At 46.7% G+C, this 22,886-nt stretch overlaps 1 protein-coding gene and 1 long non-coding RNA gene across 4 annotated transcripts; one reads left to right on the forward strand and one right to left on the reverse strand.

The window, feature by feature from the left end:
- Nucleotides 1-1,543: 1,543 nt before the first annotated feature.
- Nucleotides 1,544-13,654, reverse strand: LOC138426697 (uncharacterized). Its single transcript, XR_011251720.1, has 3 exons — nucleotides 13,567-13,654; nucleotides 9,766-9,811; nucleotides 1,544-1,796 (listed from the first exon to the last, which is right to left on the reverse strand). It is a non-coding gene; the product is annotated as an uncharacterized lncRNA (long non-coding RNA).
- On the forward strand, nucleotides 13,240-22,602 carry TMEM109 (transmembrane protein 109). 3 transcript variants are annotated; one of them, XM_069565402.1, is made up of 4 exons: nucleotides 13,240-13,872; nucleotides 19,328-19,572; nucleotides 20,480-20,582; nucleotides 20,999-22,602. In XM_069565402.1, the coding sequence occupies exons 2-4, from the start codon at nucleotides 19,336-19,338 to the stop codon at nucleotides 21,388-21,390; spliced, it is 732 nt and encodes a 243-aa protein (XP_069421503.1). In that variant the 5' UTR covers nucleotides 13,240-13,872; nucleotides 19,328-19,335; the 3' UTR covers nucleotides 21,391-22,602. The 3 variants fall into 3 exon arrangements, with proteins under 3 accessions (XP_069421503.1, XP_069421501.1, XP_069421500.1); XM_069565400.1 differs by having other exon boundaries at nucleotides 13,768-13,938; XM_069565399.1 differs by lacking the exon at nucleotides 13,240-13,872 and having other exon boundaries at nucleotides 19,224-19,572.
- The last annotated feature ends 284 nt before the right edge of the window (nucleotides 22,603-22,886 follow it).

The raw sequence follows: 22,886 nt of genomic DNA on the forward strand, positions 1-22,886 counted from the left end.
TGAGATATATGTGAGATTGTACATACTCTTTGGCCAAAATCACAGGTACACTGGCCTCTCTCCCTCCCTCTCAGCAGCAGTTCCTCAGAGCTATCAGAGAGGCTATCTCTCAGGCTATAGTCCTCAGTAAGATAAGGCACAGAACTCAATTCACAGCTCCTATGTCGTGCACTTTTTTTCAGTTGACAGTTGGTGACCATACAGACAGGGACCCAGAGCAGACTTCCCTCCTTTGCCTGAACTCTAGGATGATCCAGAGCCCTGGTACCACCAAGAGCTCCTTGTGTCCATCCACCTCCTTGGTGTGTCCCAATGAATTAGATGAGTCTCTCTTAAACTCCAGATCTCCCATCTCGGTTGACAATCCCGAGTTTTATTCACAGGTTGTTAAATTCCTTGGTATGAGAAGTGAGTTATCCTTGAACTTAGGTTCAAGAAGAGATACCTATATTTCCCGTACTGAGAGACATTGGGGAAATTTTTCTCAGTTGAAGCACACTGAGGAGGACTTCCCTGGTGCTACAGTGGATAAGAATCTGCCTGCCAGTGCAGGGGACACGGGTTCAGTCCCTGGTCCAGGAAGATTCCACATGCTTCAGAGCAACAAAGCCCATGGGCCACAACAAAGTCCATGGGCTGCAGCTACTGAAGCTCCTGTGCCGAGCCCAAGCTCTGCAAGAGAAGCTACCACAATGGGAAGCCTGCGCACCACAATGAAGAGTGGGCCCCGCTTGCTGCAACTAGAGGAAGCCTGTGAGCAGCAGCAAAGACCCAGTGCAACCAAAAATAATAAATAAATAAATACAATTATATTTTAAAAAGAAAGACATTGTGGAGGTTTGGACTGGGTGATTAGGTTGAAAGCTGACAGCTTCATAAACTCTAACAGAAAGTGAAAGTGTTAGTTGCTCAGACATGCCTGACTCTTTACAACCCCATGAACTGTAGTCTGCCAGGCTCTTCTGTCCGTGGAATTCTCCAGGCAAGAAGTGGGTTGCCATTCCCTTCTCCAGGGGATCTTCCCAACCCAGGAATCCAACCGGGGTCTCCTGCATTGTAGGCAGATTCTTTACCATTTGAGCCACTAGGGAACACCAAACTTTAACAGGGTTAATTGGAATTAAAGTGAAGCTACCACATGAGAGCTTTCAGCTCCAAAGATAAGGGACACAGTTCCTTCCGGTTTCAGCTTTCTCAGGCGAGACATTTATGGCAGTGGGGAAGGTGAGTCCTTATACCGTGCAGCAGTCCCATAGGGAAACTCACTCAATGTAGAAAAGTTGCTCATCGAAAGATGAACACATAAGGATTGGCCATCCAGTGCTGTGAGAAACGGGGGTGGGGGGGTGGTTTAGATTGCTGGAGGGAGAAAGCAAGGCAGGTAAAAGAGCTGAAATGTCTCCAGGGTGACACCTAGAGGAATTAAGCTCACCAACAGCACATGTGTCCACCAGACGGTTTTCAGTAGTAATTTTATCTGGGCAAATGAACTTTAAAATGGGGAATAGAGTTTCCCAAAAAGAAGGAGAGAGGAGCCAACAAATACTTCCGTAAGTATTTACTTACTTGGGAACTCAAGGAAACCCCACCCTGAAATGGCCAAGATGAGGTTGTTTCACATTCCAAAACTGGTTTTTGCATAAAGAAATTGGTTTGATAAAACATCTTTTCAAAAATCTGAACCTAGGGTAACAAAAGTCCTTCTAGGAGGAGCTTGCATTTCTCTCCTTGTGCCTTGAGATATAAGATGCTCTACCATGACTCTCAGGAACTCTGATTTACACCACCTCCAATTTCTGAGACAGAAGGGAAAAACAGAAAACTTTTTAAACTCAAGCAAGTAAATTTAACTTATTCTGTTAACTTACTTACAAACAAATGAGTTTTAATCATCATAACTGATTAATGACTAAGTTTTTAGTTTTTATTTTATTTTTTAATGACTAAGCTTTTCAGTGAAGCTATGGGATATCTGGCTGTGTATGTCTATATGTCTGTGTATATGTTATAGAGATATTTCTACCTCTGGGTAGTAGAGCCAAAATTAATTTGTAAAGGAGCTCTATATAATTGGCTAAAATGAAATTGAGCACTTATATAAGTTCTCAGAAATATAAAAGAAACTAACCCAAATGGATTTCATGTTCACATGAATCTGGGAAATATTCAGTATTACATTAATATCTGGTGTTAAACAAGTTTAAGCCTTTTGATTTAAATAATATTGAGATGACATAATCAGCATTATGTATAATCCTTTTATTGTATGTAGGGTTGCTAAAAGAGATCTGATTATCTGTAATCAGATAATCAAGTCAGATAATGAAATAAGACCTGATTATCTCTATTACAAAATTTGTCAGCAAGAAAAATAACTTGCTATAGTGAGATTTTTACAAGTAAATTAAGTGTAAATAAGAGTTTTTAGGTAAATTCTTTAGGAATGAACAAACAAGACCAAGCACTAAATTTGAAGAATGATCACGTTTGAATATGGAAAGAGGAACTGCCACTGAAGGAGAGGAACAAGGCAAGCAGTCAGAGAAGAGATTCTCTCTCTTTAGTTGCTAACTCGTGTCTGACTCTTGCGTAGCCTGCCAGGCTCCTCTGTCCATGGGATTCTCTGGGCAATAACACTGGAGTGCATTGCCATTTCCTTCTCCAGGGGATCTTCTCGACCCAGGAATCGAACCCGGGTCTCCTGCATTGCAGGCAGATTCTTTACTGAGCTAGGAATAATTATGTTTTACAGTATGTTTACTTAAAAATAGTTTCTGCAGAGTTTTGGTAATTTGAAACTTTGGAGTTTCACTAAATTAAGTTAAATGATAGAAGTTTATTGAATATCTAGGTCATTTACTGCAGAAGGCAATGGCACCCTACTCCAGTGTTCTTGCCTGGAGAATCCCAGTGATAGCAGAGCCTGGTGGGCTGCCATCAATGGGGTCGCACAGAGTTGGACACGACTGAAGCGACCTAGCAGCAGCGGCAGCAGCAGGTCATTTATAAGTAAAATAATATACTGATAATTAATAAAAAGATTATTTTACAGAGAAACTAATGATATTTAGGACTATTAGTTAATATGAGGCATTTTCTATAAGAAAGTACATGATTTTAGAAATTATAGCTAATAAGTTTGTCATTCTACATAATGCTAGTTTAGTTCATAATTGCTTACTTCTTAACTTAATAGAAATTAAGGTTTTAACGGTTTAAGATTATAATTAAAATATATAACTCAAACTTTCAAAAATTAATAAGGAAAATATATATTTGTATGCAAAGGAAAAATAAAGTATAAAGAATGGAAGTGAACTTTGTTAGGGGAAAAGGAAATAATTTTGTCCTAAAAAAGGTTAAAGACAGAGAGAGAAAAGGGACAGCACAGGACAAAATCTGAAGGTAAAACAAGAAAGTTACAGAAGGTTATGGAAAAGAAATTCCAGGAAAAGAGTTTTGTATGTGAGCAGGACTGGCTAAGATTAGAATTAACTTAGTTGGTTGAGTTTTACTATTAAAAATAAGCTGGTACAAAATTAGAATTTGTTTTTCTCTCTCTGCTAAGAGGGACAAAGTTTTCTTGGAATATTGATCTGCTTTTGATGGCAGATTGTCGAGTTTCTTTACCTTTTAAACAACCTGTTGTAAACTTTTGTATTTGCCTCTGAAATATTCTATTGTCACTTGATTGAGGGCAGGAGGAGAAGGGAGTGACAGAGGATGAACATGGTTGGATGGCATCACTGACTCAATGGACATGAGTTGGAGCAAGCTCTGGGAGATCGTGAAGGACTGGGAAGGCTGGCGTGCTGCAGTCCATGGGGTCGCAGAGTTGAACATGACTTAGCGACTGAACGACAACAACAATTGTCACCTGGTTAAATAAATACTTTTTCATAGTGACCTATGATCCTATTTGACCAAGAGTTTTAAGGTTTTTTCCTTTTTAAAAAATTATTTATTTATTTACTTATTTATTTGTGGCTGCACTGAGTCCTCACTGCTCCCTGTGGACTTCCTCTAGCTGCGGTGAGGAGCAGCCACCCTCTGGTTGCGGTGCCCGGGCCTCTCGCTGTGGCAGCTTCTCTTATTGTGCAGCATGGCCTCTAGGCGCATGGGTTTCAGTAGTTGTGTCACATGGCCTTAGCTGCCCCTCGGCGTGTGGAATCTTCCCAGACAAGGGAATGAACCCATGTCCCCCGAATTGAGAGGTGGATTCCTAACCCCTGAACCGCCAGGGAAGTCCCCCCAATTTTTTGATATCTTTGACAAACTTCCTTAAACCAATTTTAAAATGAAGTTCTTTTGACCTCTAGCTAACTTGGGGATACTTCAGAGGATACTAAAACATCTCAAAGAAAAATAATAAGTTAATTATGCTTACTTGGTATATTAAATTACAGGAGAAGCACTGTCACCTTTCTTAGGTTATAGTGTATGTTGTGTTTAGTTGCTCAGTCATGTCTGACTCTTTGGGACCCCATGGACTGTACCCCGCCAGGCTCCTCTGTCCACGGAATTTTTCAGGAGAGAATACTGGAGTGCACTGCCATTTCCTTCTCCACTATGGGTTATTGTTATTAACATAAATGTTCTGGAAATTGTATGACATGTCTAAACTTTGACTGTGTCCTGATAAAATGTTATCAGTCATAATTCTAATTATTATTTTAATACTCTATGTCACAAAAATAACTAAATTTCTTTGACAACTACATTGTAATCAGGTCTTTAGCCATGCCTTTTAAAATCTTTTGTCATTTATAGACAATTATTATTTTGCTCTGATGCTTTGTAAAAATGCTTCATCTTCAAGAAGACTCATAGAAAGGGCTTTCTGGTAAGTACAGGTTTCTGAAAATGTTTAGATTATATTGTTTAACTGGATAAAAAGTTAAAAGAATTCTAATGGAAAACTTTATTTTTGGGGGCTCCAAAATCACTGCAGATGGTGACTGCAGCCATGAAATTAAAAGACGCTTACTCCTTGGAAGATAAGTTATGACCAACCTAGATAGTATATTGAAAAGCAGAGACATTACTTTGCCGACTAAGGTCCGTCTAGCCAAGGCTATGGTTTTTCCTGTGGTCATGTATGGATGTGAGAGTTGGATTGTGAAGAAGGCTGAGCACCGAAGAATTGATGCTTTTGAACTGTGGTGTTGGAGAAGACTCTTGAGGGTCCCTTGGACTGCAAGGAGATCCAACCAATCCATTCTGAAGGAGATCAGACCTGGGATTTCCTTGGAAGGAATGATGCTAAAGCTGAAGCTCCAGTACTTTGGCCACCTCATGCAAAGAGTTGACTCATTGGAAAAGACTCTGATGCTGGGAAGGATTGGGGGCAGGAGGAGAAGGGGACGACAGAGGATGAGATGGCTGGATGGCATCACGGACTTGATGGACGTGAGTCTGAGTGAACTCCGGGAGTTGGTGATGGACAGGGAGGCCTGGCGTGCTTCGATTCATGGGGTCGCAAAGAGTCGGACACGACTGAGTGACTGAACTGAACTAAACTGAATGGAAAACCTGATGGCATCATAAACCTATGAAGTATCAAGATTAACAAGTATGGCTTTTTGTCTGAAATGTTATTGAAATTTAATCTTTGCTTTCCAGATATAAAGAAATCTTTCCCCTTAAGCTAACTGTGATTTACAGCAAGCTGATGAATTATATCTTTGTAAGCAGAACTGAAACATTTACCTTTTCTCTCTACTTGATCTGTCCGGAATTTGGAAACTCTTAGTGAGTATTCTTATTTTCATGGCAATACTGTTATTTGCATAAGTTCAATAAGAACCTATTCTCCTTACAACAGCACACAATTGGAAACATTAGTTATACTATCAAGGCTTTGATTGGAATGTCATAATTGAGAGACATGTGCATAGACTCAGATATGACAAGATAGCATTAAGGAACTAAGACTGACTTTATGGAGCCAGTAACTCCTTGAAAAAAATACTCTGGTACCTTGCAACCTTATCAGGTGAATAATTCAAGCCATTTCCTGGCAGGTTCAAGAACCTCAAGACATTTTGGATCCTCAAGAAGAGAGTGATTCACCCAAATTTATAGGTATCTCAAACAGAATCTGATGGCAAGTCCTTAACATGACTTTTCTGGCCTTGAGAAACCTTTTAAAGTTCAAATCTGAGAATCCTTATGAAAAGTTCCTGCAAAACCAATTTAAAAGAGCTTTTGTTGTTGTTCAGTAGCTAAGTCATGTTTGACTCTTTGTGACCCCAAGGACTGAGGCACACCAGGCTCCCCTGTTCTTCACTATCTCCTCGAGTTTGCTCAAACTCATGTCCACTGAGTCTGTGATGTTATTTAACCATCTTATCGTCTCCCACCCGCTTCTCCTTTTGCCTTCAATTTTTCCCGGCATCTGGGTCTTTTCCAATGAGTCAGCTCTTTGCATCAGGTATCCAAAGCACTGGAGTTTCAGCTTCAACATCAGTCCTTCCAATGACTATTCAGATTTAGGACTGACTAGTTTGACCTCCTTGCAGTCCAAGGGACTCTCAAGAGTCTTCTCCAGCACCACAGTTCAAAAGCATCAATTCTTTGTCACTCAGCCTTCTTTGTGGTCCAACTCTCAAATCTGTACACAACTACTGGAAAAACCATAGCTTTGACTATATGGACCTTTGTTGGCAAAGTGATGTCTCTGCTTTTTAATATGCTGTCTATGTTGGTCATAGCTTTTCTTCCAAGGAGAAAGCATCTTTTAATTTCATGGCTGCAGTCACTGTCTGCAGTGATTTTAGAGCCCCCCCAAATAAAACCTGTCACTGTTTCCACTTTTCCCTTTCTATTTGCCATGATCTTGATGGGACCCCAAAATTTTGAGTTTTAACCATATATGGTCAATTATACTTATATAATCAGGTTAAGTTTATTGAAACTGGACTCATTTTGCAAGCAAATTAGTCTTAATCTGGCTATATTTTGTACAGACAAGGATAGTTTTCAAAAGAAAAATTATGTTTCAGTAATATAACTTTTTTGATATTAAGTTCTATAGTTGTCTTTGAGTTTTGATACTTACTGCCTAAGACTCACTTCCCAGATGACTCCTTTTCACCAATTTGCATTATTGTAAGGTTTAATGAACTATTAAAAGGACAATCTAAAATTGTTTCTGATGTTTACCCTAGTAATCTATCTTTGGATGAAGATCAGATGTGTCATGACCTGAAACACGGAGACTTCAAACTGGAAAAGACATCATTTAAAGAACTGCCTCCAAACCTAGATGAAAGGATTTTTATCATATTCTTAACTAGCTCGTGTACAGTGAAACCAAAGAGAATTAACTCCTGCATTTATTCCTCCCACTTTAAAAAGGGCCCCTGTACCAGACTGGTCTAAAGACAGGACTGCTGACCTCAATATCACCTTAAAGAATACCCATACCAGGATGAGAAGATGACATGAGAAGTGAACAGCTATTCCAAGATGCTGGGCCTGACCTGTGTGATCATTTATAGCGTTTTCTTGGTTTCTATCACGGATACACAAATCCTATGCAGAGTTTAAAAATCAATCCAATTGTTGTATTTATGGTCAATTATCCATGTTCAGTACTTTTGGTTTACCTTGGTGGATTTTTCCACTCCAAGGCTTGCTTGGATAGCCCTTAGGAAATTTATTCTAGAAGAAAAAAGTTATATAGTTCTGTTCAAGCCCTTATTGATATTACTAGATGGGACTCCCTCACTTGGCTAATCAATCATATCTGCTCTGACCCTGGCCATAAATACAATTTTTCTTTAAAGGTTAATCACTCAAGCTCAATCAGAACAATGAGCTAAATGTCAGTCAAAAATCATAACCTCCTGCTTATTGGGAGAGACCGTCCCTCAATTATGGGATGGATTTATATTGTTAATACCAGGCTATAGTCATTTAAATTTAAAGGCTTCCTTATGGTGGGAACAATTAAATTATACTAGGGATAATGAGCTTAATAACATTAGGAAATTGGGCTGAGTGCCTTATGAACAACGTCAACTTATCATTACCCTTAAAGATAGTGATTGGTATGGAACAGATGGGTCAGGTGACCAGGGCTCACATCCAGTGGAGGTTCTTGGTTTAAATGCTAACTTAAGGGACTTCCCTGGTGGCCCAGCAGCTAAGACTCCACACTTTCAATGCAGGGGGCCAGGGTTCTGTTTCTTGTCAGGGACCAAGACCCCACATGCTGCAACTAAGAATTTGTATGCCGAAACTAAACATCCCTCACTCCACAACTAGGACTTGGTGCGGGCAAATAAATAAATTTTAAAAATCCTTACTTAAGATTTTAAAAAATGCTACTAACTGTACTCCCTGTATTCTGCTTACTCTACAAGATTGTTGTTTTTCATATTACCCAAAGTGCAACTGAGATTCTGACAAATATTTTGATGACTAAGCAGCTTGAGACAGTCGACCAAATATACAGCTGTTTAGTCCCTAAGTTGTGTTCGACTCCTTGCGACTCCATAGACTCACTGCACCAGGCTCCTCTGTCCATGGAATTCTCCAGGCAAGAATACTCGAGTGGGTCGCCATTTCCTTCTCCAGGAGATCTTCCCAACCCAGGAATTGAACCTGGCTCTCCTGAGTCACTTGCATTGGCAAGCAGATTCTTTCCCACTGAACCACCAGGGAAGCCCTGGCCAAACATATAGTTCTATATAAAATTAAAATAATTGTAATAATGTAACTCTGGACAGAGAAGCCTGGCATGCTGCAGTCCATGGGGTCACAAAGAGTCAGACACCACTTAACAACTGAACAATAGTGTAAATCTAGATATGGGAGGGAAAGTCGCTCAGTTGTGTCCAACTCTTTGCAACCCCATGGATTGTAGCCTACCTGGCTTCTCAGTCCATGGGATTTTCCAGGCAAGAGTACTGGAGTGGGTTGCCATTTCCTTCTCCAGAGGATCTTCCCAACCCAGGGATGGAACCCGGATCTCCTGCATTGTAGGCAGACCCTTTACCCACTGAGCCACAGAAGAGGCAACAAAAGGGAATCATTTCCTGAAACACAGCAGACCAGTGAGACAAGTGGTTCAGATACTTTTATGCTACTATTAACAGGGACATTAATAATGCACTGAGTGGCATATCAAGGGAATCCTCACTTGACCTAGGAATAAGCCTTCCTGGCACCATGGGACAATTTGGTTATGAAACGACTCCCAAACCTTGGTTAAATTTAGTACCACAAGGTGGCACTATAAAACAAGGAATGTCACTCACCATCCAGTTTCACCTAGATTAAGTCCTCAGCACTGACCTACAATACACCCTGAAAGAAATTCAGCATGAACAGGTTGAGCCACTATGCTTTGAGAAAACAGGCAAAACAGACCCTTAGATAGCTAGATACGATAGGAACATTTTTTGTGAACCCCAATTCTTGCATTTTTCCATACTTAGAAAAGCATTAAAATCATGAACTGAGATACCTGTTCCTCTTGACCAGCAGTAACCTTCTACTAAGATGTAAGCTGGATTGCACACACCGCTTACCAAAGTTACAGATATACTGGCCTCTCCTCTACCTCTTGGGAGTAGTTCCTCAGAGCTATGGAAGGCAGAATCAAAAAGCTGATTCAGGGAGGGAGAGGGAAAAAATAGATTTCTGTTTTAGAGTGTTGAGTTTCAGAACTGTTTCAGGAACATCAAAGGGGAACTTACCTACATAAAAGCATTTAGACAGCAACTTAAATTTAAAAAACAAAAAAACTCCACTTACTTCATCAGAAAAAGTTCACTCCACTTATTTCCTTGAATCTCCATACCTGCTAAGTGAAGATGTATGTTAGGATCTTCTGATGTTGTCCAAAAATCTTGGCTTTCTCTGCCCACTGAAGCCAAATAAAATATGGAGACAAGGTTTGGAGGAAATAGAATGGTGGCTCCAATCCTCAGGCACTGGGCCTCCCTTCCTCGAGAAATCAAGGGATTATATAGGTGAGGGCACACAGTCTACGGTCAGTGACAAAGAACAAAGGTGTAAGAATCTTATATTCTTCTTCCTCTTGCACTGTTTCAAAAACAGTTATAGACTGGAGTCAAGCAGCCTGTTAGTTGGGTCCATTGTCTTTCCTGAATTGTACTGGAGCCTTCCCCTGGTGACTCAGTTGGTAAAGAATCTGGCTGCAATGCTGGAGACCCAGGTTTGATCCCTGGGTCAGGAAGTTCCCCTGGATGAGAAAATTGCAATCCACTGGGATTCTTGCATGGAAAATCCCATGGACAGAGGAGCCCATAGGGCTATAACCCACAGGGTCGCAGAGTTCCAACCGACAGGACTGAACGAATTTTGCATGCAGGCACGCACTGACTACAGATAGGAACATTCAAAGTACAAAAAGTGCTCAGAAAAGGGCAAGAGAAAAAAAGAAAATGTAAGGTCGGACCCCAGGGGCCATGATGGGCTGCCCCTTTCTCTCCCCCGCCAGCAGGAGAGGTCTTTAACAGAAGGAGCCTCCCAGATCCTGGGGACCAATGACAGCACACTTCGCCAGCTAAAGCTGCCCCACCCCAGCCACGTAGAAGGACCTGTCAGCCCGTGACGCCTCGGCCTGGCGACCTATCCGAACTGCCGTCCATCTAGCCTGACCATCCCTCGCAACGAACGTATAAAAACCACCCCCAACACAGTCCGGCACGGACTACCTCGACCTGCCTCGTTCGGGTCAGGGAACCCCGCCCAGGAGTGCTTCGCCATTAAAACCCTGTTAGACACTCTTTTGGTGTTTTGATCTTTTACCTAACATTTGGCGCCCAACGTGGGGCCCGAGGCGAGGGCCCATCCCGCGACGAGTGGGATTTGCGGTCCCCTCGGGTCTGGCCCGCACCGGACCAGGTCACCCCGTCACCCCTCCGGGACCATTCAACCGTCTGGCAGGATACGGGGTAAGTTCCATCAGTTGGGCTCTGGGGGTTGTTGCTCCCGTTGCGATTATGCCTAGGGTGTCCTGGTTCCTGTAAATCGCGGCCGCGTTTGGACCCCTCCTCTGCAAGCCAGGCTTGCTTCCTCGCCGCCTGTCAATTTGGAGACGTTCATCTTGGCTGAGTGACCTTCTCCTCGCTGGGTTGATGGCCCGTTCGGGGACGCCTGACCGGACCACTCCCAGCCCCGTTAATGACTGGTCCAGGACCTTCGTTTCATAGTCGCCATGGGGGCGGCTGCCTCCAAGGCTGACCAGCCCTGGTCTACACCGCTAGAATGTCTACTCACCAACCTCAGAACTCTACATATCTCCGGAGAAATTCGTTCCAAACGCTTAACCTTCCTTTGTTCTGAGGCATGGCCCCAATATTCTTTAGATAACAGCTCACAATGGCCACCAATCAGAACTTTCTATTTTAACATCCTCCGTGACTTAGATAATTACTGACAGAAGTCGGGAAAATGGTCTGAGGTACCCTGCATACAGGCTTTCTGGCTGCTGCTCTCCCGTCCCACCCTATAAACCCACTGTTCCCCTTCTGAAATTCTTCTATCGCCCTTGCCAACTTCTCCCATGTCTTCCCCTCCTCCACTGCCCTCACTACCCAGCCCTCCTGTGACAAAGCCGCCTCTATATCCACCCCTCCCTTCATGCCCAGCTTCACCGACCTCCCCCACACCAACCCCCCCTCTATTGCCCTTGCCAACTTCTCCCATGTCTTCCCCTCTCCCACCATCCTCACAGCCCAGCCCTCTGGTGACTACGCCTCTTGCCACTCACTCCCTTGGCTCCACCTCAATATCCAGCTTGACCACCTCCAATCCCAGACACCAAAAACAGCTTCCCCTATGAGCCCCCTTCTACAGGACCCTTCCCTCTCTGCCCATCACCCTCAGAACTGCCAGAAATGCCGTTCTTAATCCCATCTCTGTCATGAGACTTCTTGCAAAACCTAACAGAAAACTTTTTCCTTTTTCTCACTGGAACACTTTTAGTACTTTATAGAATTAAAAAACAAAATTCAGCCAAATACATTTCAAATATCTAATTAGTTATGGAAGATTCATAAATTAGGCAGCATCCCATATCTCCAAAGAGCTATAGTAAAGAAAAGGTTTTCAAACGTAGGACATAGAATCCATAAACAGAAAAAAAGATTACTTTAGGCGTGAAAGTGAAGAGTTGCATAGTCCTGTCCAACTCTTTTCGACCCCCATGGACTATACAGTCCATGGAATTTTCCAGGCCAGAATACTACAGTGGGTAGCCTTTCTGTTCTCCAGGATATCTTCCCAACCCAGGGATAGAACCCAGTTCTCCGGCCCTGCAGGCATAGGTAACATATTTTATGGGGAACTGAAGGGATCTATATGGCAGATTATTTCAGTTTCCTTTGGGGACAGCTGAGAGCCCGTTGGTGCTGACCAAAAAATTCCTGACTAACTCGTTAAGACTACATTTCTGGGTGACGTTGAAATTTAAGCTACGACAGGTATTAACTCCCGGATTAGGGACTTGTCCTAACAAGTGACTCCATTTCAAGCCTATAGTTTTCTTTCAAACAATAATAAAGTTGAAATAAGGACATCCAGAGAGATGAAGTGACCTGGCAGAATAACAAAGCAGGCAAAAGACCTCTTCATTCCAAATCCCGCGGCGTTCTCCCTCACAATGCTGCCTTTTTGATTGAAATGGGTCTGGTAGTGCCAAGCCCTCTCTAAAACTGAGAGGACATTTAGGAACCATCTGCAGAGTTCAGGAGTGGAAATGATCTCAGAGGGAAAGGATGCATTTTCCCGGTTGAGCGCCTCTTAACTGCTCTTCTAACACCGTTTCCCCTTTGTGTCTTTTAAGCGCGAAAAAATTTCTCAAAAGACCAGGTGCGCTCAGGCTCCCCTTTCTTAGAACTACATTTCCCACAATGCCTCAGGGGCCCCCCACGTAGCTGAAGAACTACAATGCCCCATATGCCAAGGGTTTTTTTTTTTTAGAGGCAGATAAGCTTCCATTCGTGGAGAAGGCAATGGCACCCCACTCCAGTACTCTTGCCTAGAAAATCCCATGGATGGAGGAGCCTGGTGGGCTGCAGTCCATGGGGTCGCTAAGAGTCGGACACGACTGAGCGACTTCACTTTCACGCATTGGAAAAGGAAATGGCAACCCACTCTAGTGTTCTTGCCTGGAGAATCTCAGGGACGGGGGAGCCTGGTGGGCTGCCGTCTATGGAGTCGCATAGAATCGGACACAACTGAAGCGACTTAGCAGCAGCAGCAAGCTTCCATTCGGAGAAGGCGATGGCACCCCACTCCAGTACTCTTGCCTGGAAAATCCCATGGACAGAGAAGCCTGGTGGGCTGCAGTCCATGGGGTCGCGAAGAGTCAGACAGGACTGAGCGACTTCACTTTCCCTTTTCACTTTCATGCATTGGAGAAGGCAATGGCAACCCACTCCAGTGTTCTTGCCTGGAGAATCCCAGGGACAGGGGAGCCTGGTGGGCTGCCATATATGGGGTCGCACAGAGTCGGACACGACTGAAGCGACTTAGCAGCAGCAGCAGCAAGCTTCCATTCCAAATTTAAAAATGAAGTTTACCCACTCTATAGTCCAGATATAGTCACTTTCCCCTTTCCTGCCAGAGACTTCCGTTCCCAGCTCGAACTTCCGACTCCATTATTCTCCCGGTGGGAATGCCAAGGATAAATACGCAAGCGGAGAGTAGAGCGCATGCGCTGACCGGCACCGGGTTTAGGCCTTTTGGGCGGCTCGCAGGTCCGGGCGCGTCCCGCCTTGCGCGTGCGCAGACGATAAACCAACGCCCCAGAGTTGAGTGTGTTGTAAAACGCGGGTGTAGTGCCGCGTTTTAGTAAAGTCGCACGTGGAGAGCAGCGGTGGCCAGAGCCCGGTGAGTGCAAGCTGAGACTGGGGCTCGGGGGCTGCACGCGGGACTGGATGGCGGCGGCCGCTACAGGTGGGAGCCCGGCGGCATCGAGGCCTGGAGAGCGCCTGTGGGGAGGGGTCCGAAGTCGCGCGGCGGACAGTCTTTTAACTATAGACCCGGATCCTCGTTGCTATGCAACAGGGGGCGTCGTTACTAAGTAACAGGAGAGGCGCGCGTTTCCGGGGAGAAGACTTCGCGGTGCTGCTCCAAGGTCCTGTTGAGGACACGCGGCTGTCAGGTTTGCGGGACGAGGCCAGCGCTGAGCCCCTCGACCCCGACTCCTGGCTACGACTCGACTTCCCGCGGCTTCGCTCCGAACCCTTTGGGGGTATCCCGAACCCCTGGGCCGCGCGGCGTCCCTTGCCGGCGACGTCACCCAGCAGCCTTGGCAGGGGACACGCTGTTCGAAATAGCACAAGCGTGCCACTGACACCCTGGCTCGGGGAGGCCGGGTCCTGGGAAAGGCGCCGTGCGCATGGGAAGCTGCCCCTTTGCTCGTCGCCCTGCCCCCAAACAGTTGCTGGGCGGCAGCTGTTAGGGGTTTAGCGGGGGCTGCCCCCACCTGCCAGGATGCTGACTTCATACTCCCGAGTAGCAGCTTCGCCCGGTTTAGGAGCTTCCTTTCCACGCAGCTGTGCTTTTTGAGTGGCTGCTGCATATTTGGATCAACTTTAAAATAGTCCTCTTCGTACCTCTCCTTGGCTCTCCGTTGTCGTGCTCACCGCTTCTTGGCGGGCTTCTGACACTCATTTAACGAACATTTATTAGTCATTGTTCTGTGCTAGAGCTGGGGATTCCAAGGAAGGTTAGCTGTCAAGTCTGAAGGGGAGGTGTTCAAAGTCTATTGGGGAAGGCAGGCATAAAAACTGCTAAATTATGCTAAGTGCAATGAGTGGTAAATTGGCAATTTGTGGGCTACAACTTTCCTATAGATGTTTATAGTTTACAAAGTTCTTGTAGAAACATGTTAACTACTTGCATTAACTCTTAACCTCATTTGATCCCATTTTAGATTTGAGGAGACTGAAACTCAGACAGTTAAGTAATAAGGTAGAAGGTAGTGGCTTCTAAGTTTTGTTTTTTTTTTGCCGCGCTGCAGTGCATGTGGGATCTTAGTTCCTTGGTCAGGGACGGAGCCCACACCCCCTCCACTGGAAGCATGGAGTGTTAACCACTAGACTGCCAGAGGAGTCCAGTAGTGGCTTCTAATGTGTGGCAGAACTGAGCCTGGGACAGAAAAGTCTAGAGTGCTTTGTACACTGCTGCATTTTGGGGGCTTTGCCTGAACAGTAGACTTTCCCCTGTGCTGCTGATCATTTGTGGCAGCTGTCCTGTTATGCATCAAAAATCCCCAAGGAGCTCTGAAAACAAAAGCCTGAACCTGACTGGGGAGAGTCCTAGTAAAGAAGCCCTGGGGGCTGGAGGGTGCAGGTGGGACAGACACTCCAGATTGAGGAGGCTCAAGCCCTTCTCATGGCAACCACAATTGAGAACTGCTGCTCCATGGGGGCAGTTTCTATAATGATGGGGAAATCAGGACTGGCAGAAGGCATAAAATCAGCTGCCCCTCCTGCCACGTTGTGATTTATAGTGAGAGGAAGCAACCAGGAGGAAGGAGCCTTGGCAGGGAGTCTGGGGACCGCCCCACCCTACCCTCTTAGCAAACCACGGCTAAACATACAATGCCTTCTCAGTGCTGCTGTGGCTGCTGCTGCTGAGTCACTTCAGTTGTGTCCGACTCTGTGTGACCCCACAGACGGCAGCCCACCAGGCTCCCCCGTCCCTGGGATGCTCCAGGCAAGAACACTGGAGTGGGTTGCCATTTCCTTCTCACTACCACAGTTAAATGAAGCAGTTTCCCCAGTTCAGCCTGTCCCTGCCCAAGCCATATTGCTGCTGCCTAAACAAAAGTGGCAGGTCTAGTCCCAGCTTTTTGCTGCAGAACCGTGACCTGTGAGTCCAGCAGGTGGCTCATCATCTGGTGGGTGGTCTCCTTGTGGGAATCTGGGTGACCTGTGAGTCCAGCAGGTGGCTCATCATCTGGTGGGTGGTCTCCTTGTGGGAATCTGGGTGTCCTCCGTCTGTGAGGTGGTTGATTTGGGGGCAGAACTATAAGCTCCTTGAGGGCAGCGACCATGTCTTAATGAGGCAGGGTAGGTGGGGTGTGGAAGGAGCAAAAGGGCACGGTTTAGACCCTGGATTCTGGAGTGAGGTCCCTATCCTGCTGTGTGAACTTGAACAACACTTGATCTCTCTAAACCATAGTTTTCTGAGTAAATGTGGAGAAATAGCAGTATCTTATAAGATTGTTGTGGACTTAAATGAGATGGTGAAAGAACAAGTACTTTGTAAATTATAAAGCAACACACACACACAATTTGTTGTTGTTGAGTCCCTGCTATTTGCTGAGACATTTAAGACATCCTTCCTCTCAAAGCTCATGGCTGCTGCAGCCCCTGACTCCCATGGCTTCTTTTTATCAAAAGTATTTGGTTGTGATGAAGTGAGGAGGTATCATGGTGATGGATTAGACCCTTGCTGAAGGAGAAATGAGGAGGAATCCTGTTAAAGAAAACAATTTGAAGAGAAAGGGAAGAGTAAAAGTGTTAGTCTGTGTCCAACTCTTTGTGACCGTATGGACTGTAGCCCGCCGGACTCCTGTCCATGGGATTCTCCAGGCAAGAATACTGGAATGGGTAGCCAGTCCCTTTTCCAGGGGAATCTTCCTAACCGAGGGTTCGAACCCAGGTGTCCTACATTGCAGGCAGATTCTTTACCATCTGAGCCACCAGGGAACCCTTTGAAGAAAGGGAGTAGCCAGTAATCTTTCTTATCTGCAAAGGGCTCACTCCAGAATCGGGTTAGATTTGGTTTCTGGTATATTGCCGAAGGTTGAATGGCAGGCAATGCCAGCCTCACTGTGGAGAGTTTATTTCAAGGTCCCCCAAGTCTCCTCAGATTTCCAGGTGGCTCAGTGGTAAAGAGTCCGCCTGCCAATGCAGGAGATGTAGGAGCCAGATGTTCGATCCCTGGGTCAGGAAGAACCCGTGGAGGAGGAAATGGCAACCTGCTCCAGTATTCTTGCCTGGAGAATCCCATGGACAGAGGAGCCTGACGGGCTACAGTCCATGAGGTCACAAAGAGTCAGAAACGAATGAGCGATTGAGCACACACAACTCCCCTGGACTGAAGCAAATGGCTGCCTGAAGATTGAGGCTGGCACAGAACGCAGGAGGCTTCCAGTTGGGGGTGGGGGTGGGGAGCAATTCACGTCACCTTGACCTTCTAGATAGGAGGAGACGTCATTGGATCCCTCTGGGTGGAGGTCCTTGGATATAGAATCCAACCCAAGATAGCAACCCTGCTCGTTAAGTCCCCAGTGTGGTCATGACCCAGATAGACCAGGAACTGACCTGTGCTTTCCTCATCTCTGACCACGGGCAGGCAGGAACCATCTGGTTCTTGATTTGTGCCAGAAAAAGAGTAGAAGGCTTCCCAACCTGAGGTTGTTCCCTCTGAACTGCCTGTTTTGCAGCCTGCCTGATCCTACAGGTCTCAGGAAGGATTTAGAGCAGCTGTTTCTGTGCCAGAAAGTGCCCCAAATGTGATATTTTTATAACTGGTTCTTGGACCCTCCTTCCCACTAAACAAGAATGAGAATATCTTCTCCTTCTTGATTTCTGGCTGACTACCTGAGGGCCCTGGTAGCTACAAAAACTTCAAACACCTGACTGCTCCTGCCTCAGGGGCCTGGCTAAGCCTCTGCTTCTCTAGTCTAAATCTCTGACACTCCCAGGAGCTGCAGGTTCATTTCTGAGCTTGGAAGAGAACAGGGAATTTGCCGGTGCTGTTTGACTTTTCTCAAGCACGGTAGCGAATAGAAGTTGGAACTGAAAACGTTTTTCTTGGCTAAATCCACTGGTACTTCAATGAGTTGATACTTGTTGGGTCTTAACTTGCCTACAGCATCACATTACAGAGATCAAAGCATAAAACACAAAGCAGTTAAGTGAATTATCACCAGTAATTCATGGAGTGGATTGGTAGATGCCGAGTCTATTTTAGCTCATGAATAATCTCTTGTGTGACTTTCCAAATCACTTGTGAGATTTATGTTGGAGAGGATACAGCATGGTATTTGTGAGGGTGCTGATGTCACGTGCATGCATGCTAAGTTGCTTCAGTGTCCAACTCTTTGTGACCCCATGGACTGTAGCCCACCACGCTGCTCTGTCCATGGGATTCTCCCGGAAAGAATACTGGAGTGAGTTAACATGCCCGCCTCTAGGGGATCTTCCCAACCTAGGGATCAAACCAGTGTCTCCTTGTCTCTTGCACTTCAGGCAGATTCCTTCCCGCTGAGCCACCAGGGAAGCCTGATGTCAGGTGTGCCTGAATTCAGATTCTGGCTCCCCTACTTACTACTTATCCCTCCTCAGTTTCTTCATCAGTTAAATGGGGGATAAGAACAGTACCTACCTAATGGGTTGTTGTGAGGATTAAATGAGATAGGTGGCCCATGGTTAACGTTTTATTATTAATAATATTATTCCTTAAAAGTTGTGCTTTAACTCTTTGCCTCCGTTGGGGGCTGGGGAGTTGAGGTCATTCATTGTGAGTGGATCTTGACTTTGTATAGTGGAATCCTCTGGGGGGCTTTTGCAGGTCTAACCCCGGGCCATACTCACTGTGACATCAGAACCTCCTGTCTTAGGGCAGAGGCATCAATAGTTTGTGAAGCTTCCAGATGTTTTCAGTGAGCAACCACAGTTGTGATCCACCTTCACTTCTGTGATTTGGAAGCAGAAGTTTGGGTCCAAATCCTGGCCTTTCTTCTTAGCCCCAGTGACCTTGGGCAGATGCTTAAGTTCTAAGTCTTAGTCTCTTCTCCTCTCTACCCATAGTGGTGAGGAGGATAAGGACCATCTCACATGATACTCTTGCAGAACAAATGGCCTGTGTACAGTGTGTTCTTGTGTATCTTTATGCAGTGGTAATCCTATTTGAGTGCAGTTTTTAAGTTTGTAAAATATATATATTAGCTTTATCTAAAGAAGATTATAACCTCCTTGGGGACAAAGCTTTATAGTCTTATAATTTTTTTTTAATGCCCAAAGCACCTAATACACAAAGGCAGGCCTTTAGGTTTTTAGAACTGGAGTAAGCCTCAGAGAGATCTTCTCATCCACCTTAAGGCGCTGCCTATACTTACTGGTTTATTAATATGCAAACAGTAAAGAAAGTGAAAGAGGAACCTGTGAATCAGATGGTTGTACCCAGTTGAGGCTGAAAGTCTCAGTTCTGCGTTTCAACTAACAGGGAGGGGTGGAGGAGGGTGCTGGGGCAAGTCATGCCCAGGACAGTGGGTTTCTCTGCCAGTTCAGGCCCTCGCTCATGTCATGCTCCTCAACCCTGACAGATCCAGCCATGGCAGGCTTAGGCAGCAGCTCGCCATGGGGCAAGCATCTGTTCAAAGTTGTCCTGATGGTGCTCGTGGCCCTCCTGCTCCTGCACTCAGCGTCTTCGCAGTCACATCGAGACTTCGTGACGCCAGGACAGCAGAAGAGGGAGGCCCCGGTTGATCTCTTGAGCCAGATCGGTGGCTCTGTGCGGGGAACCTTGGACGCCTGGATTGGGGCAGAAACCATGCACCTGGTTTCCGAGGTAAGGAGAGTGTTCCCTGCTGTGACCACGCACGTTGAGGACAGAGTAGCCGTTGTTCACGGCCACCTGTCTTGACTCCACATCCTCTGTATCATAATCCTTGGGACAGACAGCCCCCCAGTTCCATGGAATGAAGCCAGACAGCCCCTGCCTTTTGCACCCCCTTTGTTTCATTCCTACCCCAGAGCCTTTAGCTTCACCCTCATCTTTCCCTTACCCCTGCCTTTTCTTGCCAGAAAGACTGGGAAATGAGCCGTCTTTGTAAACCTATGTCACTGATGAAGATGTGTCTGTCTTTGGTCTAAATCTGACCTAAAGTCTTAAATTGGCCAAATATCAAGACCTGAGTCCATATTTTCACCTGGAGAGGCGAGAGTGGGGATGACTCAGGGCTTTAAGGTAGGGCTTTCTCTTCTACCCAGTGGCATCCCAAGCATGTTGCCACATACTTTTGATAGGTCTTACTGAATACCTGAAACAAAGATCTTAACCATTTATAAGATCCATAATACAGAAGAGCCGATTGACTTCGTTGTCACTGAAATATCCTAGCCCTTCAGGGATGCTGCTTCCCAGACCTTCAATCCTTGGGAGGCTAGGAGGACTCCCCACCAAATTTTACAGGGTGACTGCTTCAGGGATTTGATGATTCTCCCACATACCCACATTCACCCGCTACTACCACCGAAGTATTTGAGCACATCAGTTGAATTAGGGCCCCAGTGTCATGGGTTCCAGCTCAGGAAGGAGAAATGGCCCGTCGCCATGCACTGGAAGGTGGCTGTGGAAGGGACCCCTTGGCCAGGCTGAGAAGCAGGTGGAGGCGTTCCTGGCCGGTGGTGGTGAGGCTCAGAGAAGAAGATGATCATTAGTTATGGACTCATCTCGTGCCCTCTTCTTCCCACAGACCTTGGCGCAAATAATGTGGGCCATCTCATCAGCCATTTCCGTGGCCTTCTTCGCGCTGTCTGGGATCGCTGCTCAGTTGCTGAACGCCTTGGGGCTAGAAGGTGAGTGGCAGAGAACTGGTTAGGTCAGCTGGAGCTTAGGGTGTCACTTCCTGTTTATGAGACTTTATCTTTTCAAGGTCTAGACTTTTCCCTAGCTGTTTAACTCCTCCCAGCTCTCTCCAGAGGCAAACCTAAGAGCAGGCTACTAACTGTGGCATCGCGCTAAGCCATAGCGTCTTTTCTAACCAGCACCCACAGAGGCTCAGTCCCGTTTCACAGATGCAACAGACTCAACCAAGGGAGGGAGTCTGCCAACAGTCAGCTGGACCCGATGCTGGGATTGAAGCTCCATGACCTGGGGGTTTTTCCTTGGCTAAGGGGGTTTGGCTCTTCCCCTTTTTATTGGTCCTTGACAGCTCTCCCCACTCCCTTCACCGTGCCAGGGTGGCTGATTCTATGACTCTCTCCCCTTCCAGGAGATCACATCACCCAGGGCCTGAAGCTCAGCCCCGGCCAAGTCCAGACCTTCCTGCTGTGGGGAGCAGGCGCCCTGGTTGCCTATTGGCTGCTGTCAGTGCTCCTCGGCTTGGTCTTGGCCTTGCTGGGGCGGATCCTGTGGGGCCTGAAGCTTGCCCTCTTCCTGGCCGCCTTTGTGGCCCTGGTGAGATCCGTGCCCGACCCCTCCACTCGGGCGCTGCTCCTCCTGGCCCTGCTGACTCTCTATGCCCTGCTGAGCCGGCTCACTGGCACCCGCGCCTCGGGAGCCCAGCTGGAGGCCAAGGTGCGGGGGCTGGAACGCCAGGTGGAGGAGCTGCGCTGGCGGCAGAGGCGAGCGGTCAAGGGGCCCCGGAACGTGGAGGAGGAGTGAGGAGGAGTGAGAGGGTCACCAGATGCCGCCCCCTGCATCATACCAAAGAGCCGAGCTGCTTCTGGGTCGCACAACCCTCCTTCCAGCCCCCTGCCCCTTCCTTGCCCTGTCTCTGAACCTTTCAGACCTTTCTCTCTGCAGCCCCCTTAGCCGAGAGAGGAAGACCATGCCCCGACTTGTCCTCAGGGCCCCTGTCCTCTGAGGTTCTCTTGTTTGGGCTTGGTTCTCCCCATTCTTTCTCTGCTCCCAGCTTGTCTTAGCAGGGCAGGTAGTTGGCGGGGGTGGGGGTTCCTGCCAGCTTCTGCACCCGCTCTCAGCGAACACCCCGATCACTGCCGATGGCCTCCATGACTCAGCCACAACTTGCCTTCCTCCAGTGCTCTTTCCCTCCTGTCCTTCTCTACCTCCTCCTTTGCCGAGTCCCCTGCTTCCATCCTTGTTTGTCTTCTCCTCCCAGCCCTGTACTCCAACCAAACCCCAGTCCCTCAAGGCATACTCCTGTCCCTTTCATTGCCCTGTGGTGGGGTTGGGGAGAGGTAAGGCCTATGGGGCCTGAGGGCAAACAGAAGTGAGGAAGTTCCCACTTGAGGCTGGAACGTACCTTGAGTCTGTTACAAGTGCCTTAATCCGAGCCAGCGGGGTCCTCTGTTTGCCTGCTGCTGCCATACTGTATGTAAGAAACTGTCCTGTGGCTTCTTTGTGTCAAGAGCAAAGTGGTTCCTCTCGGATTCTTGATTCCCCTTCAGCCAGAGCAAAAGATGACTTCTTTGTAGGCTTGTGCCTGCAAGTAGGACCCTGCGATGGTTGTGAGATCCCCATGGGGGTTTCAGAGACCCCAAAGGAGGAAGGAGGACTCATCTTCCTGTCTGCACAGCTCCAGGCGGTTCTCCATCTCTCTGTCATTGCCACCGAGGAGTCGCTGATCAGCGGCCCAGGAGGAGTGCAGCACAGACAGCAGAGATGTACCACACAGCCCCTTCTCATGCTCTGCAGCTGAGATGTCCCCACTGTAGGGGGGCCACTCATTTCTTCCTCCAAGGCTCTGGTGGAGGTGGGTGGCCTCCTCTGCCAGGCCCTGCACAGGATGTGAAGAGTAAAGAAATGCCCAGTTCTTACTGTTGAGGTTGAAATGGAATCACAGCTGCAGTGATATATATATATATTTTTATTGGCGCTTGGTTGGTTTTAAATAAAGTGCACGCTATTTTATTATCTCTTTCTGGATAAAATGTATTTGCTAAAAGTCTGGCTTCCCTTGATTGCTCCCTCTCCAGCTAAACCCATTTCTTCGGAGCTGCTCAGTTTCTCCCTGCAGGTGCCAAATAGGGAGAAAGGGAGTGAGAAAGAAAGCTGGTACCAGGGACCCTTCCCTCTTGGGCTGAGGAATAAGGAGGGCATGCCCCATTCCCAAACTTCCTGGGACTGACCAGCTTCGACAGAATAGTGTGCCTGTAGGGGAGGAGGGAAGGCACCGCCTCTATCCCTGTGTGCAGGAG

Source organism: Ovis canadensis, chromosome 21 (assembly GCF_042477335.2).
Source record: "Ovis canadensis isolate MfBH-ARS-UI-01 breed Bighorn chromosome 21, ARS-UI_OviCan_v2, whole genome shotgun sequence".
In the NCBI taxonomy this organism is placed as follows: Eukaryota; Metazoa; Chordata; class Mammalia; order Artiodactyla; family Bovidae; genus Ovis; species Ovis canadensis.